The sequence below is a fragment of the Primulina huaijiensis genome, unplaced genomic scaffold (genome assembly GCF_012295235.1).
Source record: "Primulina huaijiensis isolate GDHJ02 unplaced genomic scaffold, ASM1229523v2 scaffold28027, whole genome shotgun sequence".
NCBI classification, from domain to species: domain Eukaryota; kingdom Viridiplantae; phylum Streptophyta; class Magnoliopsida; order Lamiales; family Gesneriaceae; genus Primulina; species Primulina huaijiensis.
In genome coordinates this window covers 160461-181752 of record NW_027356708.1, presented here as the reverse complement: position 1 = coordinate 181752, position 21292 = coordinate 160461, and the positions used below count along the sequence as shown (strand labels likewise).

Genomic DNA, 21292 nt, shown 5'->3' with positions numbered 1-21292 from the left:
TATATATTTTAATTTCAGATTCACTGTTGAACCTAATAATTTAAAATTGTATTTAAATTTCATAATACAAACGCCAAACTACTTTAAAAATCAAAACTTTTGAATTATATTATTATATGATGGGTGTCATGTCTTGCCACATCAACTAGTAAATGTGGTCCAACGTTGGTAAATTCCCCAAAATACATAAACCCATCTACACCGTTGGATCATGGACCACAGCTTTGAAATTCAGCGGTTGTGGGGCCACCTGTCCAAGCTTGTCTCCTATTCCACAAACTTGGATTAAAACTTGCCTGTCCTCTAAGCAACACGTGTATCTGTACATTTATTCATGTCCCCACAACCATACGCTCTCGCGCACGCACCTTTGCTCACTTTCAAAAAGCGCGTGCTCGACCAAGCGAGTGGGCCCACCTAGTTAGTTCATGCAAACGGAGAATAAGTAAGCCAGATGCGGCTTGTTTCCACCGTATAAAACTGTGTGTTCATTTTCCACGTTAAAACGTACCCCCATTCACGTCTTTCAACAACAATTCAAAAACACGGAAAGATTCGCTCAAATTTTGCAAAAAAATCGGTGCCCACCACTATGTCCTCAAGTTCTTCTCCCAGTAATCTGATATTTACATGTATGTTCAAGAAAGAAGACCAAGAAGCGACCAGAATTTGTTTAGAAATGGAGGGTTTTTTGGAAAATGATCATGATGATCTGAATCTCCAGGCTACCGAGCTAAGATTGGGTCTTCCTGGAAGTGACCGATCTGAGAAGCAATCGTCATCTGGTGTTAAGAACAATAACAACAAGAGATCTTCATCAGAAATGGAGGATCCACGTGGTGAATCAGAACAAGAATCTCATCATTCCCCGACTCATAAGTAACTTTTACGTCCATATTTTATAAAGAATAGATGTTAATTATATACATATATTGTCATGGTGCTGATCTGTGGGTGTTTTACAATTTCAGAGCACAAGTTGTCGGCTGGCCGCCGGTTCAGTCATACCGGAAAAATGTCCTGAAGAAGCTCGAATCTGAGGCTTCCGGGATGTTTGTGAAGGTTAGCATGGATGGGGCTCCTTATTTAAGGAAAATCGACCTCAAATCTTACAAGAATTACTTTGATCTACTCAAGGCTTTAGAGAACATGTTCAAGTGCACCATAGGTACATATATCATTAATTCATCCAAACTAATATATCCATGTTTCGAAATGGTTTTTTTTTTTTATTTTTTATTTTTATAAAATATTGATGGGTTCTTGGTGAATATTTTCAGGAGGATACTCAGAGAGGGAAGGATACAATGGATCTGAATGTGCACCAACTTATGAAGACAAAGATGGTGATTGGATGCTAGTCGGAGATGTTCCATGGGATATGTTCATTACTTCATGCAAAAGGATGAGGATTATGAGAGGATCTGAAGCTAAAGGCTTGAGTTGCATGTAGATTAACTTTTAGAAATAAACGCAAAAATATACAAGGATCAATTGGCTGATAGTATAAGAGTTTTATTTTCAAGAAATTGAATTAGGTTTCATGGAAAAGGATTATAGGGAAGTTTATGTACAAGTATTGATATATATTTATGTTTTTCTTAATTTCTCACTTTTTCTTTCAAGAAACAATATATACCGTGTTTTGGAAGACACAATACAATATGTATATACTTTTACATATAAATGACTATTTGGTGATAGATATTGTAGGGAAATTTCCCATGCTTAATGTATAGGGAAAACTAGCAGTCTAGCACTATGCCTATCATGAGCAATCGGCTTGATGACAATTTCTATTGAGTTTGGTTTTGATTATGTCATGTACATAGCTCAATTTAGAGGTAAAATCCGACAAACAACACTAAGTGCTACGTAACCCTTGCTCGAACTTGAGTGTAAAACATATTTTAAGTAATGTTTTACTCTTAACTGTTTGATTTGTAAGTTACAACTGGTTAAAATCACAACTAAGTTGGTAAAAACATAAATTGAACACGATGATCTATTTGATCTCGATCTAGCAATACAGATTTCATCCATGCATTCATGAAGGTTCACGCCCTTAGAGTGTGATGCATGCTTTAATTTGGATAAACATATAAGATCCATTCGTTTGTACGTAATCTCACTCCGTTACAATGCACTCTTTCCCCACGTTTTTTTTCTCTCATTTAAAAAAGTAGTTGTTTGTGGAAGAGTTGAGCTATCTCATGTTTGTTTGTAAAAGAGACGACTACTTGTTTCTTGGCTCAAATTTTCTGCATAGGTAATTGCTAGGTTGTCCTACATTCATTCAGACCCCAAAACGTTGGATTTTTCTATACAGTTCCTTCTGATTTTCATTTTATATTTCTCCCTGAAATTTGACCAAAGTAACCTATTATTAATTTGGTCGTCTATATGAAAAGTTTGATTGGAAACTAAATTGACCCAAAACCCTGTGAGGGAGATATATACTTTAAACAGACATGAATTGTATACAAAATATATAACATGATTTTATTGCTAAAAAAAGAAGAATATTGAACATTTTATTTTTCCCAAAGAATTTTGGATCCAGTGAATCGACACTTAGCCCAATTTATGTGGCCCAACAGAGGCCACATCTGATCAATTTCTATTAGCTCCCAAGGCCCAACCCATCCCTGAACCCTAATCCCCATTGGGTTTTCGCAGATGATTCAGTAATCGAATTTTTGCCGAGTCTGTGCGAAGTGTTCTATTCAATTTTCCATTGCCAGTTTGGAGCGTTTATGGGGTGGTTTACCAAGAGATAGTAGTGCCTTGTGGTCTTATATGTATGTTCAGGTAATTTTATTATTCGTTTTTTACTTGTGAATGTGTGATCAATTAGTAATTAAAATAGTGTAGAGATAAATTTGGCCTGCACTTGACGAGGAGTTATAGGTGCCGTCAAAGATAAAATCCCTCTTTCTCGGTTTCTTTGAATCGCATATTGGGATTGTGGAGCAACGGTGATGTAGGAATGAATAATAGGATCGAGGGATCGAGATACATAGAATTCGTGTAGGAGATCGTCGAGGATGATGGTGATTTGGGAAGTTTATTAATGGGGCTTTGGAATATGATTACGTTACCTTGGGTTTATTCGGAGCATGTTGTTGTTCTACTAAAACATTTTTGTTTTGTTTGGATAGTTTGTCTTTAGGAGTTTTTGAATCATTTATTATTTTGCTGTTTTAATGTTCCTTATATTCTTGATTTTGAATGCGAAACTATTTAAATATTTACTCAATAGATGAATTATTATATTTATTCTTTCTTAAGTTTGAGTCAGTTTTGAAACTTTTATTAGATAAAGCTTCTGAATCATTATTTTTTATTATAATTGCATTTTAGTATCTGTATATCGAGTTTTCCCAACATTTCTCGCTCAGATTGCAGGTCACCTGCATAGTTGGCGCATCTTGAGATCTTGCTTGTCATTCTCAACTTGTAACTTTCAGCATTCACGTAGTGTGAGCAGCATCAGCTTTTCATCATATGGCACCGACAAAAAGAATAGGGAGATCGATTTTGAACTTTTATTCAAAGTTTGCACTGAACCTAATATTGCCAAGCGCCTTCATGCTCTTCTTTTTGTGTCCGGAAAAACCCAAAGCATATTTGTTGCCACTAGAATGGTCAACATCTATGCCCATCTTGGTGACATTTTCTCGTCTATACAGATTTTTAACCAAGTTTCAGGAAAAGATGCCTATACGTGGAACTCAATGATATCTGCATATGTTCGCAATGGTTATTTTAGTGAAGCCGTAAAATGTGCGTATGAGATGCTGTCGACCCCTGAGGTTAGGCCAGATTTTCATACTTTCCCTCCAATTTTGAAAGCTTGTCACTCTACACGGGATGGTGCAAGGTTACATTGCTGGGTCTTAAAAATGGGTTTTGAATGGGATGTGTATGTGGCTGCTTCGTTAGTGCATATGTATTGCCGCTTTGGTTTATTGGATATCGCTCATAATATTTTCAAGAGTATGCCGCTTCGTGATGTGGGTTGTTGGAATTCTGTTATTTCTGGGTTTTGCCAAAATGGGAATGCTAATGAGGCTTTTAGCATTTTGGATGAGATGAGATTGGAGGGTGTAGAGATGGACACGGTGACTGTAGCAACTATTCTTCCAATTTGTGCGGAAATGAATGATTTTTTATGTGGGGCTATGATTCATTTGTATGTCATAAAACACGGACTGGAATTTGATGTGTTTGTTTCTAATGCTTTGATTAATATGTATGCCAAATTTTGTAAGTTGGAATGTGCACACAATGTTTTTAACCACATGGTGATCAGAGATTTGGTTTCATGGAACTCCATTATTGGTGCTTATGAGCAGAATGATTGTCCACATGATGCAATCAAGTTCTTCCATCAAATGCTAGAGCACAAATTGTCTCCAGATTTGCTGACGTTAGTCAGCTTATCTTCAAGTATGGCTCAGACCAATGATTTGTTGTGCAGCAAATCTATCCATGGATATATAACCCGAAGATGCTGGATTCATAAAGACATTGTGATTGGTAATGCTGTTGTTGACATGTATGGAAAATTGGGTGTCATTGATTGTGCACGTAAGGTCTTTGAAATGCTTTCTTGTAAAGATATAATTTCATGGAACACATTGATCACATGTTATGCTCAAAACGGTCTTGCAACTGAAGCTATTGAAGTGTATAAAATGGTGAAAGAGAGTGACTTGAAACCAAATGAAGCGACATGGGTGAGCATTTTATCGGCTTATGCACATCTGGGAGCCTTGAGGGATGGAATGAGATCTCATGGTCAAGTGATCAAATTAGGTTTGCACTTGGATGTGTTCGTATGTACCTGCCTAATGGATCTGTATGGAAAATGCGGGAGGCTGGGCGAAGCCATGTCTTTATTCTATGAGGTGTCCAAGATGACATCTGTCCCTTGGAATGCCATGATATCGTGTCATGGACTCCATGGACTTGGTGAGACATCTTTAAAGCTTTATAATGATATGATAAACGAGGGGGTGAAGCCAGACCATGTGACATTTTTGTCATTGTTGACCGCTTGTAGCCATTCGGGTTTGGTTGATCAAGGCAAAAAATGCTTTGATGTTATGCGAAAAACTTATGGAATCGAACCTACTTTGAAGCACTATGGTTGCATGGTGGACTTGTATGGTAGGGCTGGGCTACTGGAAACAGCATATAAGTTCATTAGTGACATGCCTTTGAGACCCGATGCTTCAATATGGGGAGCGCTTCTCGGTGCTTGTCGAATCCATGGAAACATTGAAATGGGTAAAAAGGCCTGGTCCCACTTGTTTGATACGAATTCTGGTAACATTGGGTATTATGTTTTGATGTCCAATCTTTATGCAAATTTTGGGAAATGGAAAGGTGTGGATGAAGTGAGAGAATTGGCTAGGGACAGGGGATTGAGGAAGACTCCTGGGTGGAGCTCAATTGAATTAAATAATAGAATTGAAATCTTTTATACGGGCAACCGATCTCACCCTCAATATGAGGAGATATACAACGAATTAGCAATTTTGAATGGTAAAATGAAACGCCTAGGCTATACACCAGACTACAGTTTTGTTCTGCAAGATGTCGAGGATGACGAGAAAGAGAACATACTTGCTAGCCACAGCGAGAGGTTGGCAATTATGTATGCGATTCTGAACACGCCCTCAAAGACTTGTATTAGAATATACAAGAACTTGAGGGTTTGTGGGGATTGTCACAATGTGACAAAGTTCATTTCTAAGATTACTGAGAGGGAGATAATTGTTAGGGATTCTAATCGGTTTCATCATTTCAAAGATGGGTTATGTTCTTGTAGAGATTATTGGTAAATTTTTGTGAACCGTTTCTTGATTGAGAAGGTGAATCATCTCTTATTCGGGTTCTCTTCGTGTTTTACATAAATCATCTCAACCGCAACTCTAGTGTCATTTATTTTATTTATTTAACTACTTTTTGGGTTTGAACATTGTGTTTTTATCACACACACACACAGAGACAGATATATATATATAATATATATATAAGGCGATCATATTACCAAAAGGATTTGGTAATACGTCTTTTATGCTTTTTAAGTAGTCCCACGTCCTCGTTGGCTTTCCATCAAACAGTTTGATTGTATATGGGAAATTTAACCTCACTGATTGAATTTGATTTGACTTGGTGTTTGAATTAAAGCTCGAGTAATTTGATACAAACTTAATTAGTGAGCTCTTACGATGAGGCGTAATGGATGGATTCTTTGAAATGACAGTAAATCCAAAAATGTGAAAATTCATGTCTTAACTATAATATATCGCTTCACTCTGCTAATTTTTATCGTACATATAGACTGTTCGTATTTTTTCGTTCGAGTGGAGAATCTATGCTGAACGGTTGCCTAACAGTTTTTTTTTAAAATTTTTTTTTGTATGCTACTTTTGAATGATAATTCGGTATTATGGTGGAACAAGAAGCTAGATTTACGCTAATTTCAGATTACAAAGACATGTTACACTCTTTATCTTACCAATATTTCCCATCAACATAATATCCACCGTTTTAGATTAACTATTGCAAACACATTCATCGGATGCTGATATTTAGTTAGAGATTCAGATTCCCGGGTCTCTCAATTGCTGGACTAATGAGAGAACACCAAAATATACTTATTTCATATACAGATGTGCATACCGTGGCTTGTCTTGCAATCATATTTCCAGCTAAAAACCACTTTGCAAAAAACAGAGAGGAAAGGAAAAAAGGAAAAGTTTCTGGAATGATTGAAATGAAAATCGCATTTTGTCACAGCTTAAAATACGAAAACACTTGCAATGGCTGATGCAGTAGCGCGGACTTGTATATTTCACGAGACTTTTAGTACCTAGAGGAGGCCACTGATTCTGCAGAGAAGAGGTACTTCACTCTTGAAAGAACAGAGTCATGTGTAGGATCATATGGATGGTCCTTGGAAGGTATCTCGAGTATTGCTGGAATTGGATTGTTGTAGCTGTCTACCAAAAACCTTATCATATTTGCAACCTGAAATGTAGCACCGAAGATTTTCGAATGTCACAATGCAAAAATGTCTGAAAGTAGAATTTTAAGGTTGCGAATTAATCGTTCTCCACTTATTTGAAACCCAAAATGGTTTAATATACAAATTTAACTGAAAATGGGTGCAAAAATTGAATAAATGCAACCTAGAGTTACACTCGTATCATGAGTTGTACACTAATGTAATCTAAAGCCCTCAAAAACTTTCTGAAGTTTTGGCCGTCTGGTTAGTTATTAGTCATGTGCTATAACTAGCATACCGAATTTCCAATCAAGCCATACACGCAGATGATATGGTACTTTGTCTTTCAGTCAAGGGGTGTGAGAAGATGTTTGTTGTAGAACTTAGTTCAGAAACTAAAATATAGAAAACAGCTAACAAAAGTAAAAGGCTTACATATTGGCTGATCAATACTATTGCAACGTCTTCTCTTGTCGTGTATTCCTTGAATGCATCTTCAATTTGTTTCACTGTTGTTTCTGCAACCAGAGTGGGGAACAACAATGAGCAAATACGTGCACAGACGAACCCAAAGATAAAAATAATACCATTCCTTTTTCGTAAGATGAGTCCGTTCAGATGTCGATAAATCAAGACACTTGATTGTTTGTACTAGTCAAATAAATTTTAGTAAACTTGTTTACCTTATTATCTTCATGGAAGGAAACAATCAAAATACATGCAGGGAATAAAGAAGTTATTCTCACTATTAACCACAGTTATCTAGTATGTTGAAAAAAGAGCAAAAATTTGATATAAGGGTAAGCAATCACACGGACAAGACTAATCTGTGTACCTAGAAACACAAGAAGCTACTTCCATAAAAAAAAAAAAGGGCACGCAATTTTTTTTAAAAAAAGAAAATGAAAATAAACAAAGAGAAAGTACTTTGTGAACATTATCAGTTCCACAAGCTTTAAATCTTCAACATGTCATCAAAATATTTCAGCCTTACTTAAAATATATATGCCAAGAGCCAACTTTGTTGTAATCATTTATCGAATATCAAACAATTTGACAAGATAGGGGAAAGGACGGCGTAAACTGATTGCATCAATCGTAGAACTTTGATGATAAAGAAAGTAGGAGAATTGGAATCAGGCTTACTTGAATCCACTATGAGGTAATTTGTCTTCCGCCTTAAATCAACATTGCCAACTCCAGCAAGCAAAAATCCAGTAATTGTGTCCTACATCCAAATCTGTAAAATTAACGAAGAGACCAGCAAGACAAATCCACCACTGTGACCAAGCTATATAACTGACCTGGGTAGAAGTATTTACTAATTATGCAAATGAACACCTATACCTATCCGTCAAATGTATTACTGGTATAAAGGAACTTAGGCGAAAAGGAAGAGCGATTAACAATTATCAGAGGGATAATCCGCAAACCACATCCATATTAGGCTCAGTAAACCCAGAAGACCACCCGATCATTTCAGGTTGACAAACTGAAAAGATTGAAAATTTGAAATGAAACTCTAAACCATTTTTATCATTCACGCAACTGATTTAGTTTAGTAAACCAACAAGGCCTAAACAAAAAGAATGGGAAAATTCACAAGTTGGGTAACAAATAACTCGTTATACATGTTACCATTGCGTCCAATTTAATTGAGCAACTCAATTTACAACTCCCGATAAAATATAAGTGGTTCAGCGAAAGCAAACTGGAAACAATACCTCGTCAGCGATCATAGCAATGAGCGCGGAGCTGCTGGTGCGGATCTGAGGTTTGTTAGCCATTTAAACGCGACAAATTCTTCAAACTTCAATCACCAAAGCCTTCAAATGAAAAGGATCAGGTGAATTAAACAGCCCAAAATATATTCAATACAAGGAAAATCGAAAAATTTGTTGAAAATTTTACACAATCAAGGAATATCGAAAAATTTGTTGAAAATTTTACACAATCAATCGAAGATATTGAATCCAAATCTAAAACGACTCTGGAGAAAAACATCAGTTTGAGTTCGCGAATCTCACCTTTGGGAACCGAGTTTGGATCGCGTTAAATTAGCTTGCAAATAGTTAAGGATGAAGACGAAGCAGAATAGGATATAAGCTCATGCATTTACCATTCTACCCCTGTCGGTAATGGGCTGTAATTAGACACAAATGATTGGGTTACGGCCCAATTATGACATGACTTCCTATCACACACATTTATTTCATTGATCTGTTTTGACTTGATGATTGTCAAAAAAAAAGTAGTACCAGCATTACCCAGAAAATATTGCGTTAAGAAATCTAGTTCTGCTTCTGTGTTACTTTTGTATTGTTTTTGTTAATCGGCAATCAATTAGTAGTCATCTTGGAGATAATACATCAGGTACTATGTTCTGTTTTTGATGCTTGAGTTTCTGGTCATATTTGATCCACTCTGCAAAAAGAAGAAAAAATGTCATCGAATAATGAATGTTTACCTATTATGTTTTGTTTTTTCGAAGGTTTACTGGCTTGCAGCGCACATGACTGATTTATTTGAGAAGTGTCTGCTCTTTTGATGTCACTGGCTGCTGAATGTTGCTACTTTTTGATGGAGACTTGGAGGTGAAACAATGGCTCAGCCATGGTGAACTTTCTTGTGGGTATAATTTGACATTGTGTTTTTGTTTAATTTTACTCTTTTAATGTCTGAATGGTTGAAGTTGATTCTCATTTTTTCTAAGTTGATTCTCATTTTTTCTAGAATTTTGGTGGCTGGCATGCTTCTAAATACCTTCTTTTCCAGTGGGAAAGAATAGATTGTCATAAAATCTGTCCAATTTAATTATTACGTGGTATTGTAATTCTTGCAGCTGTTAAGGTTCAATCTTTATGAATGCTCAAGTTATCAATTAAAATTGGCCCATCAGAAAAAGAAAACAATGTTCAGTCTTTCTGAAATTCTTTGAAAAAATAATTGCATTTATATCTATATAGTTAATGTGTAAACGTTTCTCAACAAGCCTTCTTTGCCCGTGTACCTTTTCAAAGGAAAGGGAATGGAATGAAAATTTGATTACAGTGGAAAATCTAAAAGCTTGGCCCCGTTGCTGAATGCCTTTCTATAGTGCAGCCATACTTACTAGATATTGACTGTCTAGTGTCGCACGACAGACATTGTCAATGGCATTTCAAAGATTCCATTATTAGTAAGAGTTGAAAAAACTTGAAAAATATATAATCAAAATTTACATTATGTTATTCCATCTTACATGAATAGAGTAACAAAATTAAGATAGGATTTCTTTATTCATTTAGGTTTGGAAGATTAATGACTGGAGTAAAATACAATCATATTGTATGCATTATAAGTTGAATGAAAATGATATTTTGGCTGTCCCTTCTCTTCTATGTGTCCTTCCTTTTTCATTTTTAGGAGTCTAAACTTGCTTGAGAAAGTGACGTCATATGAATTTGGATCTTATCAAAACGATTAACACATCAGATAAGGGTAAGGGTCTGTTGCAGCAGCGTAGGAGTGAGGAAGAAGGTGGGGTTAGGAGTTATGGGTGTTAAAGCTAGGTTTTGGGTAAGAAAAATGCGGAAGAATGAGAAAAAAATCAGCCATCAACTTTTGAAAGAATATAATTTATGTGGAGGGCAAAATAAAGTTTTTAGACCCAAGTATGAACTTTTTGAAAACTTAGACAACACTTCTTGTCAGAAGCTTGTTCTGTAATGACATCCAATTCTAATATCATTTATAGTCTAACAGCTTAGTTATCTAAACAAACTGAGACAACATAGAATAGTGAAGCAGAGAGATGCTTTTGCCTCTTGCAGGCTGCAGTTTTTTGCAGACCATAATCATATGGTCATTGCTAATAACCAAGTCAAAGAAAGGAAATACTTAATTTTAAACAATCTATAACTCTTGAATACTTTCAAGATGTAGTTTAAGTAATAAACTGAAGCAGATATGGCATATCGATCCACTGTTGCTGGTCTTCATATCACTTTTTTGTGTTGGCTTGGTTGGTTTTCCTTCTTTTGGCATTAGTTTCACGTTCCACATCTGGGTGATTATCCGCCCTCATTCGTAAAGCCCTATACCCTTGTCTCCTTTGGTTTGCTGGATTTGCACTTGTTGTTTCTTCCTGTGCTGGGAGGGAAGGGTTCGTTGAAGAATCTGCTGTCTTCTTATTTGCATTATCGTCTTTGTTCCCATCAATCCTTGATTTACAAATATGTGGAATGAATATATAATGCTAAATAGCAACATCATAAACATTACGGAACTATGGTAAACTGCATAATTAACGCAGTTAGGAAATGTGCCTTATTTGAATGTTTAAATGTCAGAAGCCATAGGAAATAACATTTCTAGATTTGAATCTACTAAGCTTAAGTTATTAGGAATAATTCATTGTTAATTCATACAAAAAAGTAGGGCAATATCCACGAGATCAGTAGTGATGATTTAAAGAATACAGCTTGTGTTGTTGGATACACCAACATGAATGCTGCGTAATTATATTTGGGAATAGTAAATTATAGTAAAAGATTTGGTGTTTGGGATGTAGACTCACACATATTTGTGCATTTGGGAATAGTAAATTATAGTAACATATTTGGTGGTTGGGATGTAGAATCACACATATTCGTGCATTTTTATTGATTCGATATTTAACTTGAGTATGGAAGAAAAGTTGCACGCTAAATGTTGGCCCTTTCGACTGAAAACCTGTCCCTGAAGTCCTTAGACCCTGTATATTTTCTAATATGATTCATGAGGTACATAAGAAATTCGAATCAAGAAACTATGTTCTTTTTATTCAGCTTAAAGTCTGAGTAGTTGACGTGATTCAAAATATAATAATACTGCTTCTTACCATGGGATTTGACCATGAGCAGATGCTTGCTCATCGAGAATGACATGGTGAACTGTCAAATCATTGTTTTGCTCAGGATCTTCATTTGTCTCCTAGAATTCAAAATTTTGGTCAGTTTCCGTTAAGCATTGTGACAAATAAATCTTTTAACTAAAGTCATTTGTGACTTCATAGCTAAAATATCACTAAAGTCAGAAAATACCTGATTATCAGCAGTCGCTTGATTCAGTTTGGTAGGTGACAAGGTCTCTGTATGTGTGTTATATTTGGGAAATATGACCCAAAACTTAATAAGCAAATATTATTAATATAGGGAAGGGAATAAACAGAGAACATATCATACAAATATTGAAAGTCAACTGATTTTTTTCATAGATAAGTATCATTTTCTCACTCGATGTAATATATTAGTACTAAGAGCCCAAACCCATTCCTGTAATTTTGAGTTGGAAAGTTTTGCAAGTTAAGAGCCATTTTTCTCGTTTGATCTACCTTCATGAAAGTTTCACACAAGTCTTAAAATTCCTAGACACATTAACTTGAGTTAAACATAGCTTTTGCACTTTTGGCAATTAATTTTTTCCTGTAAATGCACAAAAATTTACTGAAGCACCTTCACCATGCTGCAACTATTGTTAAATTGTGTTCTAATGGATCTAGGAAAGAAATTTAGAAGAGGGTACCTGTTAAGTAGTTCTAATCTAGTTATGCTTCATTAGAATCTTAAATGACTGGAAGGATTCGAGACCTAATATAATCTTGAGTATTTCTAACAGATCAAACAAAAAACATCAGGACAACCTTAATAGACATGGAAGATTGATATCATCTCTATCCTTGTTGTGAAACCATGAATTATAACTTTTGTGTGCATGCATGTACATACGATAGAACACAAAGAACCTTAACAAAATTCATAGACATCTGTGGGGCATGTAGACTATTAAGAGATTTCTTTAATCTGGGAAAACTATCATGTCAACGCGGATACACGTGTTGAAACTAATGCTTGGAGTGCATGAAATTTCCAAGCAAGTCTTAAAGTCCCCGTACGCATACAATTGAAGTATTAAATAAAGCTTGTTCTCTTTTGGTAATTATTTATTTTCACCATAAATGGAATTTTTTTTATCAAAGCACCTTCGCCATGATGCAACTAGTGTTAAATTTATATTCTAATGAACCTAGGAAAAAATTCACTAGACAGCATATGTTAAATAGTTTCTAATCCAGTTATTATTCTATAGCATCTTAATGATTTGAAGGATCTAAGACCTAATCTAAACTTGAGTATTTCTAACAGATCAAAGAAAATTCATAGTGAGTTCCGGTGGACAACTTCATTAAATTCAAAAGATTAATGAGCAGCTCAATCCATGTTATGAAATCATAAATTATGACTTTGTTTTGTATGGCATATACACCTGAAAACATAAAAAATCATAAAACAATTCACAGACATATATGGGCATGGAGATTACTAATCAAGTAGGACTAAGAAAATGACATATTCATTTCACCAATGGTATTCAAAATACTTGCCTTCCGCTTCTCTTTCACTCATCTTCTGGCTGCAAATATGAAAAGAAAAATAAAAAACAAACAAATATTTATGTACCATAATAATTGGAACGTTACCTTGTAAATAATCAATTGTGAACCTTGTCAAGAATTTAAATAACTTTCATGGCACCTACCAGATTTGATGAAAAAGGTTGCAAAACCTAGTGGGGAGAAGGAAATCTTGTGGTGGCTGTTGAATTCATGGGTCTGTGTGTACATAGCTGTTACATTTATTACATTGAAGCCTTGAGAATTCTGTATTCTCCATTTTGGTAACAATTCTGTATTCTCCATTTTGGTAACAATTATAATTGTACATCATTCTGACCTGTCAAATAAAAATATTAATTTTAAGTGGGGAAATATTGCTGTGATCTGTAAAACAGTGATAAGATTGATGATCAACATTTCATTTTATTATTTCCACTCAAAATCAAGGATTGTTGCTTTGCGACAAAAAATGAAGTTGTAGAACATTTTGTAACACAAGGACTTGGCAAAAGCATGTTCCGTTATTATTTTTTTTCCTTCTTTCTCTCATGTATAAACATGGGTATTGAAATTTTATTCTTCTAAAATGCATTACACAAAGTGTGAAACGCCAAAATTCTGAAGTTAGCCTGTTATATATGAAGTTACTGGTGGTACAATATTTATCAGTAATTAAAGTGAAATTTTTGGAACATTTGATTCAATAGAAGCTTGACAATGCTAGGACTAGATTATCTGTATGTGAGAATTATGGATACCAGATACTGCACATTCAGAAAAAATGCTTCATTGTTATAATTTATAACGACAAATCAGATGTACTTGGTGAAGTCTACAAGAGTCCTTTGAATCATAGGATTGACTTTGGTTATAGCCTTTACGCATGATCCAAATTCAAGTTTGGTTCCATAACAGCTTTTCCTGATAAAATGTTCAATGTAGTTTCTTTCCTAGCGGCTAAGATGTGTTCCAGATGAATAATATACTATTGAAGCAAGGGAGGAAATATATGAATAACCTAACCAATAAATTTAAAAGGAAATGTAGGCGTTGTGATACACATATTTGTCTTATTTCTACGAGCTATACATGGTAACTGTTTGCCACCCCGTTTCTATTATAGTTCGTCAGTTCGTGTAGCATCTCAATAATCCTTGCCTTATTTACGGTGGGTTGTTTGTCAACTTTGGGAAACTCAAAGTGATCGTTAAGAGTCGGTGGAAACGGCTTGGCACAACATGAATATTGTCCACGAGTATAATCCATCTGTATCGATTAAATTAGTCGTTACTTGATTGACATGAATATTTTCCATGAGTATCATCCATCTGTATTAAATTAGTCGTTACTTGATCGTAGTATTATTTTATTTTTTTCATTAATCGATGTTAGTTCACACATTACGTCAAGTATAGTTGTCTACATTTGTTTCATCAACACTTTTTAGTCGATTTGTTTTTCTTGACTGATTATACATCTATCTACCAGTGCTTTGTTTTTATGGTCCGCTAAAGTCAATTGAAATCTGTTTTAAGCCAGAAGATATCTAATAAGAAAGAAATGTGCTGCTCATACTGCGATCATACTACAAATCTTCTTTTTTATTACGTTATTTGTTCTTTCTCAAGCCATTTTTTGGGCATATTCAATTGTCTACTATTAAAAGAAAGACTTTGTGTTGGGATGCCAGTTGTAATCGGCTGCCACCTCAAAATTCATGATGGATTATGTTCCTTTTTTAAGCCATACCATTACACATTACTTTCATAGCTTTTATGCAATAAATTTGAAATTCAGGAGTGAAAGAAGGAATTTTAGCAGCAAATCAGGGTGTAAAAATACTGAAGAAACTTGTGGTATGATGTTCTTAAACATGTTTAAATTGCTCCTGATTCATCGTCCAATCTAAAGTTTTGCCTTCATGGGCGACTCGATACAAGATATCAAACCTCTAAAGCAATTAAATGCATATGCACATGCTTTCATTCTAGTATTAACTGTAACATGGGATATTTTTCTTGTACAGTGAATAAATATGCTGAATTTGTTTCTCATTCATCATCATTATTAGTTCTTCACAATCCCAATTTAGATGAGGAATCTATGTGTTTACCCATCCATTTCAAAATTTCTTATAGGAAGATGTGTATCATGATGAGAAACCCCCAATTGAGACAGAAGATTTACCCACTTGAGGTGTTTCAACTGCACTTGCTTCATCTACAGAAATGAGAAAACAAGCATATGCTTTTCCTCTCAAAGTTCTAATATAATATTCGACGGTTCTTCTGATTGTCAATATCCATGGTGAATGGTTGGGACAACAAACATCCATCCTGTTCGTAAATAGAACCATCTGATTTAATTCGTTCTCAACTGTGCTTTCTCCTCATCTTGCTTCTCATATAAAGCAGCAAAAATGTTCCATCAAATCAAGAGGATTGCCAACCTTTTGCATGATGCAACCATTGTTAGCTCAGGAGAGTGGCTGATTGTCAATGTTGCTCGGTTTTCTTGGTTCTTTCTTCTTTCCTTCATCATGTTGTTTTGGCAAATCTCATGCATCTAAATTGCATCCGCCTCCACGTTGAAACACATTAAAAGGTAGTTCTCTGAATGGGTCAATTTTCATTTTGATGATTGTCGAGTTAATTTGCAGTCTTTAGTCTAAAACCAAGCAACAAAATTGCTTGAAAAGGATGATTATTAGCTTTATTTCACGTTAAACCTGTTTTATACCCTTATAAGGATATGTGGAATTGGGGAAAATAATTACCGAATTTCATACATGAAAAGATATGGACTAATATGATGAAATAGTATTGTTTATAATATAAATATAGATTAAGGGTATGCGGATTGAAAATAAGCTTTTTTCTGGTAACCACCATTGTCAGAAATATATTTTTGTTACTAAAAGAGTCGTCTTTATTGAAAAAAAACACAAAATCATTGTTATTTATGAAATATAAAGATCAAATAATTTTCCTGAACTCTAGGGGTTAAATGTGCATGAACAATTAATGTAGGGGCCATGTCTCAGAATCTTCATATGTTCATCCCACCGCGAAAACTTCTATTTGAATGCAAAAAATCGCAGGTTAACGTTTGGATTTGGCTTTGAGGACTATCGAATTTCTGAGGTAATCGTGTTCATCCTAGGTTTTTAAGCCTTCATGACTTTTATAATGCCGCAGATTTAAGGTTTGTGGATTTTATTTATAGAATTCGAATTTGTGGTGTATAACTGAATTCTCTTGTTCCTTTGCAACTGCCAACTCTGCGAGCCTAATTTATACTGTGACATTGATACAATGAAAAATAGTGTATAGTGGATAGGTTTGAATTTAAATGGGACTGGTGCGGAAGGCAAACACCTTGAAATTTTCATTCCAGAGGTAACATTGTTTATTATCCTTTTGTAAAAGATAAAGCAGAGTTGATTGAATGAACTTTTTCTTATAAAATCTAGTAAAACATGTCCTTTAAATAAACTTTTTATTTTAATTAACTTATTGGATATGATTGTAAAGCGATTGTTTTTGCTATTTATTTCTCCATATGATTCGTATTAAATTTTCCTACTTTCATCTGTGTGCTATTGGGACCTTCCTTTACCATTTTTTGGATTTTAGGGCCTACCGTTTCAAGTAAAGATAAGTGTTGATTGGAAATTATGTTAATGATTGATTGCCTCATCTTGTCGTGGTATTTCGGATGAGATAAACGTTTGTGTTTTATGATGGCTGACAAATGCTATAACTCATGTATCTAGAGAAGCATCAATGCAGCGCGAAAATGGCTGACGACAAAGCAATGGAAACTTGTGAAACAGTAAGTTTATGTTAATAAGTGCTTGTGATGCATTCTCACATATGATCATCTCCTTGTTTTTTCTCAGCAGGACTTCATTTATGTGCTGCCTGTCATCACTTAGTCACTTGACTCACTTGAATTTGAGAATAAGAGGAAAATATTTTTGTATATTTCTAGTACTTTTTCGAAGAAGTGGGAAACTGTTGTGTTAAATGTGTAGATGACACTTAATATGACGAAGTCCTGAATTGTAACCTCTAACACATATATTAAACACCAGCAACGAGACACAATCGAAACATCGACGTTTAATGACCAAATTATTTCCATATTGAACGACGACTGTGAAAGTTTGTAGATCAAAATATGAAACTGGCTCGAGTTTGATTTCAAAATATCTATTTTAAAAGGTATGTACCCAACCATATAGTGTTTCACAATAGCAATATGTAGCTACTTGTATGGATTTTGACAGGCATTTCCAGTTGCAGCTTTAGCTCACATAAAGTGAATCAATCGAGTTAGAGATATTCGGATTCTTTTTTCTATATATACTTTATGTATCGTACTGAAAAAAACATACATATCGACCTTAAACTATTGCATGGCAATGTTTGAGATTGAAGAGGCCCGAGGGAGTAATTTGACTGCAATTTATAGGGTTGTAAATCCAAAACTCTACTGATAAAGATGTTGAATTTTGAAGTATATGTATAACCTTCCTTTTGCTGATTTCCTTTTTTATTTATACTACACCCGACATTTCTTTCGCTGTTTGGGATTGAGGAGATCTTAAATTTTCAATTTTAACCTCTGGAGTTCTTGTTTTAGAAAGAACTAGACAACCTCTGCACAATTTGAAAGGCCTTCTTTTATTAATTTTGTATCTATGCTAATTGCTAAGATGCATCATCATTCTGTATTTGAAAATTGTGTTTCCCTTTTTACTACTTATCATTTTCTAATGTTGGATATAGTTTCCAGTGGGAAAGATTTCCCTCCTTCCACGTGAATCGAAAAGGTTATCACTGTTTTGGTTAAGAACCACTTAACCGTCAAACTATATCAGTGTGAAGTCATGTCTGATGCTCTTGTCGATGCTGAGGTCATTACAGTGACCCCAGTCATTGTGAATGCATGTTTTGCTACTTTATGTGCTAAATAGCGAGGTATTCATAAGCAAGTCCAGACTTATGCAAATCAGTTTCAACCACCTCCAACCTACACAAGGGACATTGAACTACCTCTACCCCTCACTGATGTGATTCTGAACATTGGTGTCTTTACACCTTCAGGTATTGTGCAGAATTACCTTTGCATTCCAGTTTACCCTCCTTGAATATGAAGGCCGATCCACCAGATTTGGGAAGCTTATTGCTATGAAGCGTACGTTCCACAGTTCAAATCACTTGGGTATTGAATTGTATCCATTGTATCCATTTTTTTAATGAAAATGTTGCGTTTTCGTCTTATTTCTCTGTGATTTTTGTTCGGTGTGCTGTATATCGAAATGACATCTTTCGATCACTCAACTTATCATAACGTAAGTGCTAGTGGATTTTACAGTAATATAACTTAAGAATCACTAAGACGTGATCCCTTAGTTACTTTCAATCTGAAAATTTTCAACCTATTTTTTTCTTTTTTTTAAAAAAAAAACACTATTAATTTCACTCTATGTGTGGGGCACGGAAAATAATTCATTTCACCCCGATCTGTGGGTAGTGGTTGTGCGTACGAATGATACACTTAAGAATGCGCAATGGAAAGAAACACAATGCCAAGGGATTTGAGTACAAATCTGTAAACAAAATTAATTGCTATCCATATCTTAAAAATCAGAAGCATTCAAATGAAAACATGGTGACAGCTGCTTTCTTCAGAACTTAAGTGGGATTGTACGCCAAATTAAAAGTCGGATCTTGCTCAAAGCAACAAATACAATATCAAATAACCAAGGTTTTAAAAATTTATTACTAGAGAAAAATAATTATATCTAAAATAGAGGCGTTCTCTCTCATTTTTCTCCATACATAAAATATTTCCTAGCCAGAAAATGTTTAGCTAGAGATAATTTGTACTATTTTTATCCTATTTTGCATGTAGTATTAGTCTAAACAGAGAAACGCGTACTTCATTATGTGGGCATTCCTAAAACTGTTGTTGAATAGTTTCAACATTGAATGTCAACGTTAACATAATAAATGCGTAAACAGCTAGATGCTGATCATCTCCAACATGTACACTTTATATCCTTCCAAATACCAAAACGTTTCCGGATGTTAATGAGTAATAATTTGTACGATTTAAATTATTTGAATTATAATATCATTTTAGTTATGGTGTTTTATTAAGAGATAAATACTCAATCCTATACTTAGATGAATGCCAGATATTTGATTCCATGAGTTGCAATTCAGTTAATTATTTATGAATGATTGATATGAACGAACATTTGCTTATATTGTAAGAGCTAGCAAGCTAGTGTTCAATGTTTTTGCTGTTTAAAAATTTTGACACAGGCTGTAAATTTCAATATAGTGACAAATATTTTATCTTACAATTTTTTTTAATAAAAATTTTCTTTATTATTTGGTTAGAACTCACAAGTCATTATCTTGAGAACGAATATATATTTTATTATGGAGATTATGTACATACTATTGATGAATATTTAAATATATATTTTCTTGAACCTAGGTCTAAATAATTTTTTAAATAAATAACATATATTTAAGGGGAAGTTGGTAAAAAATCCCCAATCAAAACATTTCTTTGGGTTCACTCCCTACCCACAAAATTGTGGTACTATATCATACAAATTGGGGTACACTTCATGTGGAAATGTTGTATTAAAAAAATACCCAGGGACTGAACACAAAAAAAAAATGACGGCTGGGGACTGATCCACAATTTCCCTTATATTTAATTCCAATAATCCAAATGATGCTATACTGTAGTCAGAATCTTTTGTTATCTGAGAATCAATCATTACAAAATCTCGATAAGTTTCATCATTCCGGACGACCGTTTGGTCAAAACTACAGTTTGACTACTCATAATTTTCAGAGCCACTTGGAATTTTGCAACCCATCCAAACGTGGCAATGTCCGTTGGATCAATGTCAACTACTCCATTTCAAATATAATAAATTAACGTTAAATTTCAAAAAAATGTCTCTGCTAATGTTTCAATTAAAATTCAGTACCTAACCATTATTTTTTAGAAATCAGTACCTGACAAATCTATACATCTAGTTTTAACTACCCATAAAGCAAACTTTACATTTTTATCCTTTATTATTTAAATAAATATATTATTTTATCCACAAAAATTATATCATTTTTCTCCATTTAAAATATAATTTTAACAAAATATTGTTTCTCAATTATCATGGAATAAAAGTAAATACTTATTTTGACATACAAAGTACATATTATGGGGTTTCAAATACTTGATTTCGCTCTTTGAATACTCCAAATATATAAGAAAATATTATATTTTCGAGCATTCACCATAAATTCAGTAATTGTTGGTCCTTTCATGAAAAATGCATTAGGATGACTTATTCATGTCATTTTATTTTTTTTTAAAAAAAACGAAGGCCATCACTCAACATTAGGGGTGTCAAAATGCGACACGACCCGTCAACCCGACACGACCCAACACGAAAAAAATCAGGTTCGGGTTGGGTTGGTTCGGGTTAGTACTATGTTAGACGGGTTTCGGGTTGGGTCGGGTTGGGTCGTGGGTTGACCCGAAATTTTTTTTTTTGAAAATATTACCTATATTTTTATATATTGTATGTTTGAACAAAATTTATTGTATATTTATATGATAAATTTTCATCATTTAATATTTATTTGTATTTTTTTTATTTTTTTAACAATTGTTTATTTAATTTAGTAAATTTACTTTTAATTTTATAACATTAAACTTTCAAATTTAAATCGAAAATTTTGTTATTATGTGTTTAAATTAAAATATTACTATTATTTTTTATTTTTTCGAATTTTTTTCATTAATTTTTTTAAAAAAAA

At 34.2% G+C, this 21292-nt stretch overlaps 3 protein-coding genes and 1 long non-coding RNA gene across 13 annotated transcripts; 3 read left to right on the top strand and 1 right to left on the bottom strand.

The window, feature by feature from the left end:
- The first annotated feature begins 476 nt into the window (after positions 1–476).
- On the top strand, positions 477–1701 carry LOC140967767 (auxin-induced protein 22D-like). The gene is made up of 3 exons (XM_073428494.1): positions 477–879; positions 972–1168; positions 1281–1701. Exons 1-3 carry the CDS (start codon positions 593–595, stop codon positions 1451–1453), a joined length of 657 nt encoding a protein of 218 aa, XP_073284595.1. The 5' UTR covers positions 477–592; the 3' UTR covers positions 1454–1701.
- A 949-nt stretch (positions 1702–2650) lies between these two features.
- Positions 2651–5988, top strand: LOC140967798 (pentatricopeptide repeat-containing protein At4g33990). 3 transcript variants are annotated; one of them, XM_073428553.1, is made up of 2 exons: positions 2651–2811; positions 3402–5988. In XM_073428553.1, the coding sequence occupies exons 1-2, from the start codon at positions 2800–2802 to the stop codon at positions 5850–5852; spliced, it is 2463 nt and encodes an 820-aa protein (XP_073284654.1). In that variant the 5' UTR covers positions 2651–2799; the 3' UTR covers positions 5853–5988. The 3 variants fall into 3 exon arrangements, with proteins under 3 accessions (XP_073284654.1, XP_073284656.1, XP_073284655.1); XM_073428555.1 differs by having other exon boundaries at positions 2654–2801; XM_073428554.1 differs by having other exon boundaries at positions 2656–2811; positions 3409–5988.
- Positions 5989–6587: 599 nt separating this feature from the next.
- LOC140967792 (V-type proton ATPase subunit F-like) lies at positions 6588–9166 on the bottom strand. Of its 3 annotated transcripts, none has more exons than XM_073428536.1 (5): positions 9049–9166; positions 8746–8847; positions 8168–8249; positions 7457–7539; positions 6588–7044 (listed from the first exon to the last, which is right to left on the bottom strand). In XM_073428536.1, the coding sequence occupies exons 2-5, from the start codon at positions 8806–8808 to the stop codon at positions 6880–6882; spliced, it is 393 nt and encodes a 130-aa protein (XP_073284637.1). In that variant the 5' UTR covers positions 8809–8847; positions 9049–9166; the 3' UTR covers positions 6588–6879. The 3 variants fall into 3 exon arrangements, with proteins under 3 accessions (XP_073284637.1, XP_073284639.1, XP_073284638.1); XM_073428538.1 differs by having other exon boundaries at positions 8746–8850; positions 9051–9070; XM_073428537.1 differs by having other exon boundaries at positions 8972–9056.
- Positions 9167–9241: 75 nt separating this feature from the next.
- On the top strand, positions 9242–18790 carry LOC140967794 (uncharacterized). 6 transcript variants are annotated; one of them, XR_012173638.1, is made up of 4 exons: positions 9242–9394; positions 9513–9637; positions 13583–17270; positions 18230–18790. It is a non-coding gene; the product is annotated as an uncharacterized lncRNA (long non-coding RNA). The 6 variants fall into 6 exon arrangements; XR_012173634.1 differs by having other exon boundaries at positions 9513–9649; XR_012173635.1 differs by having other exon boundaries at positions 9513–9653.
- The last annotated feature ends 2502 nt before the right edge of the window (positions 18791–21292 follow it).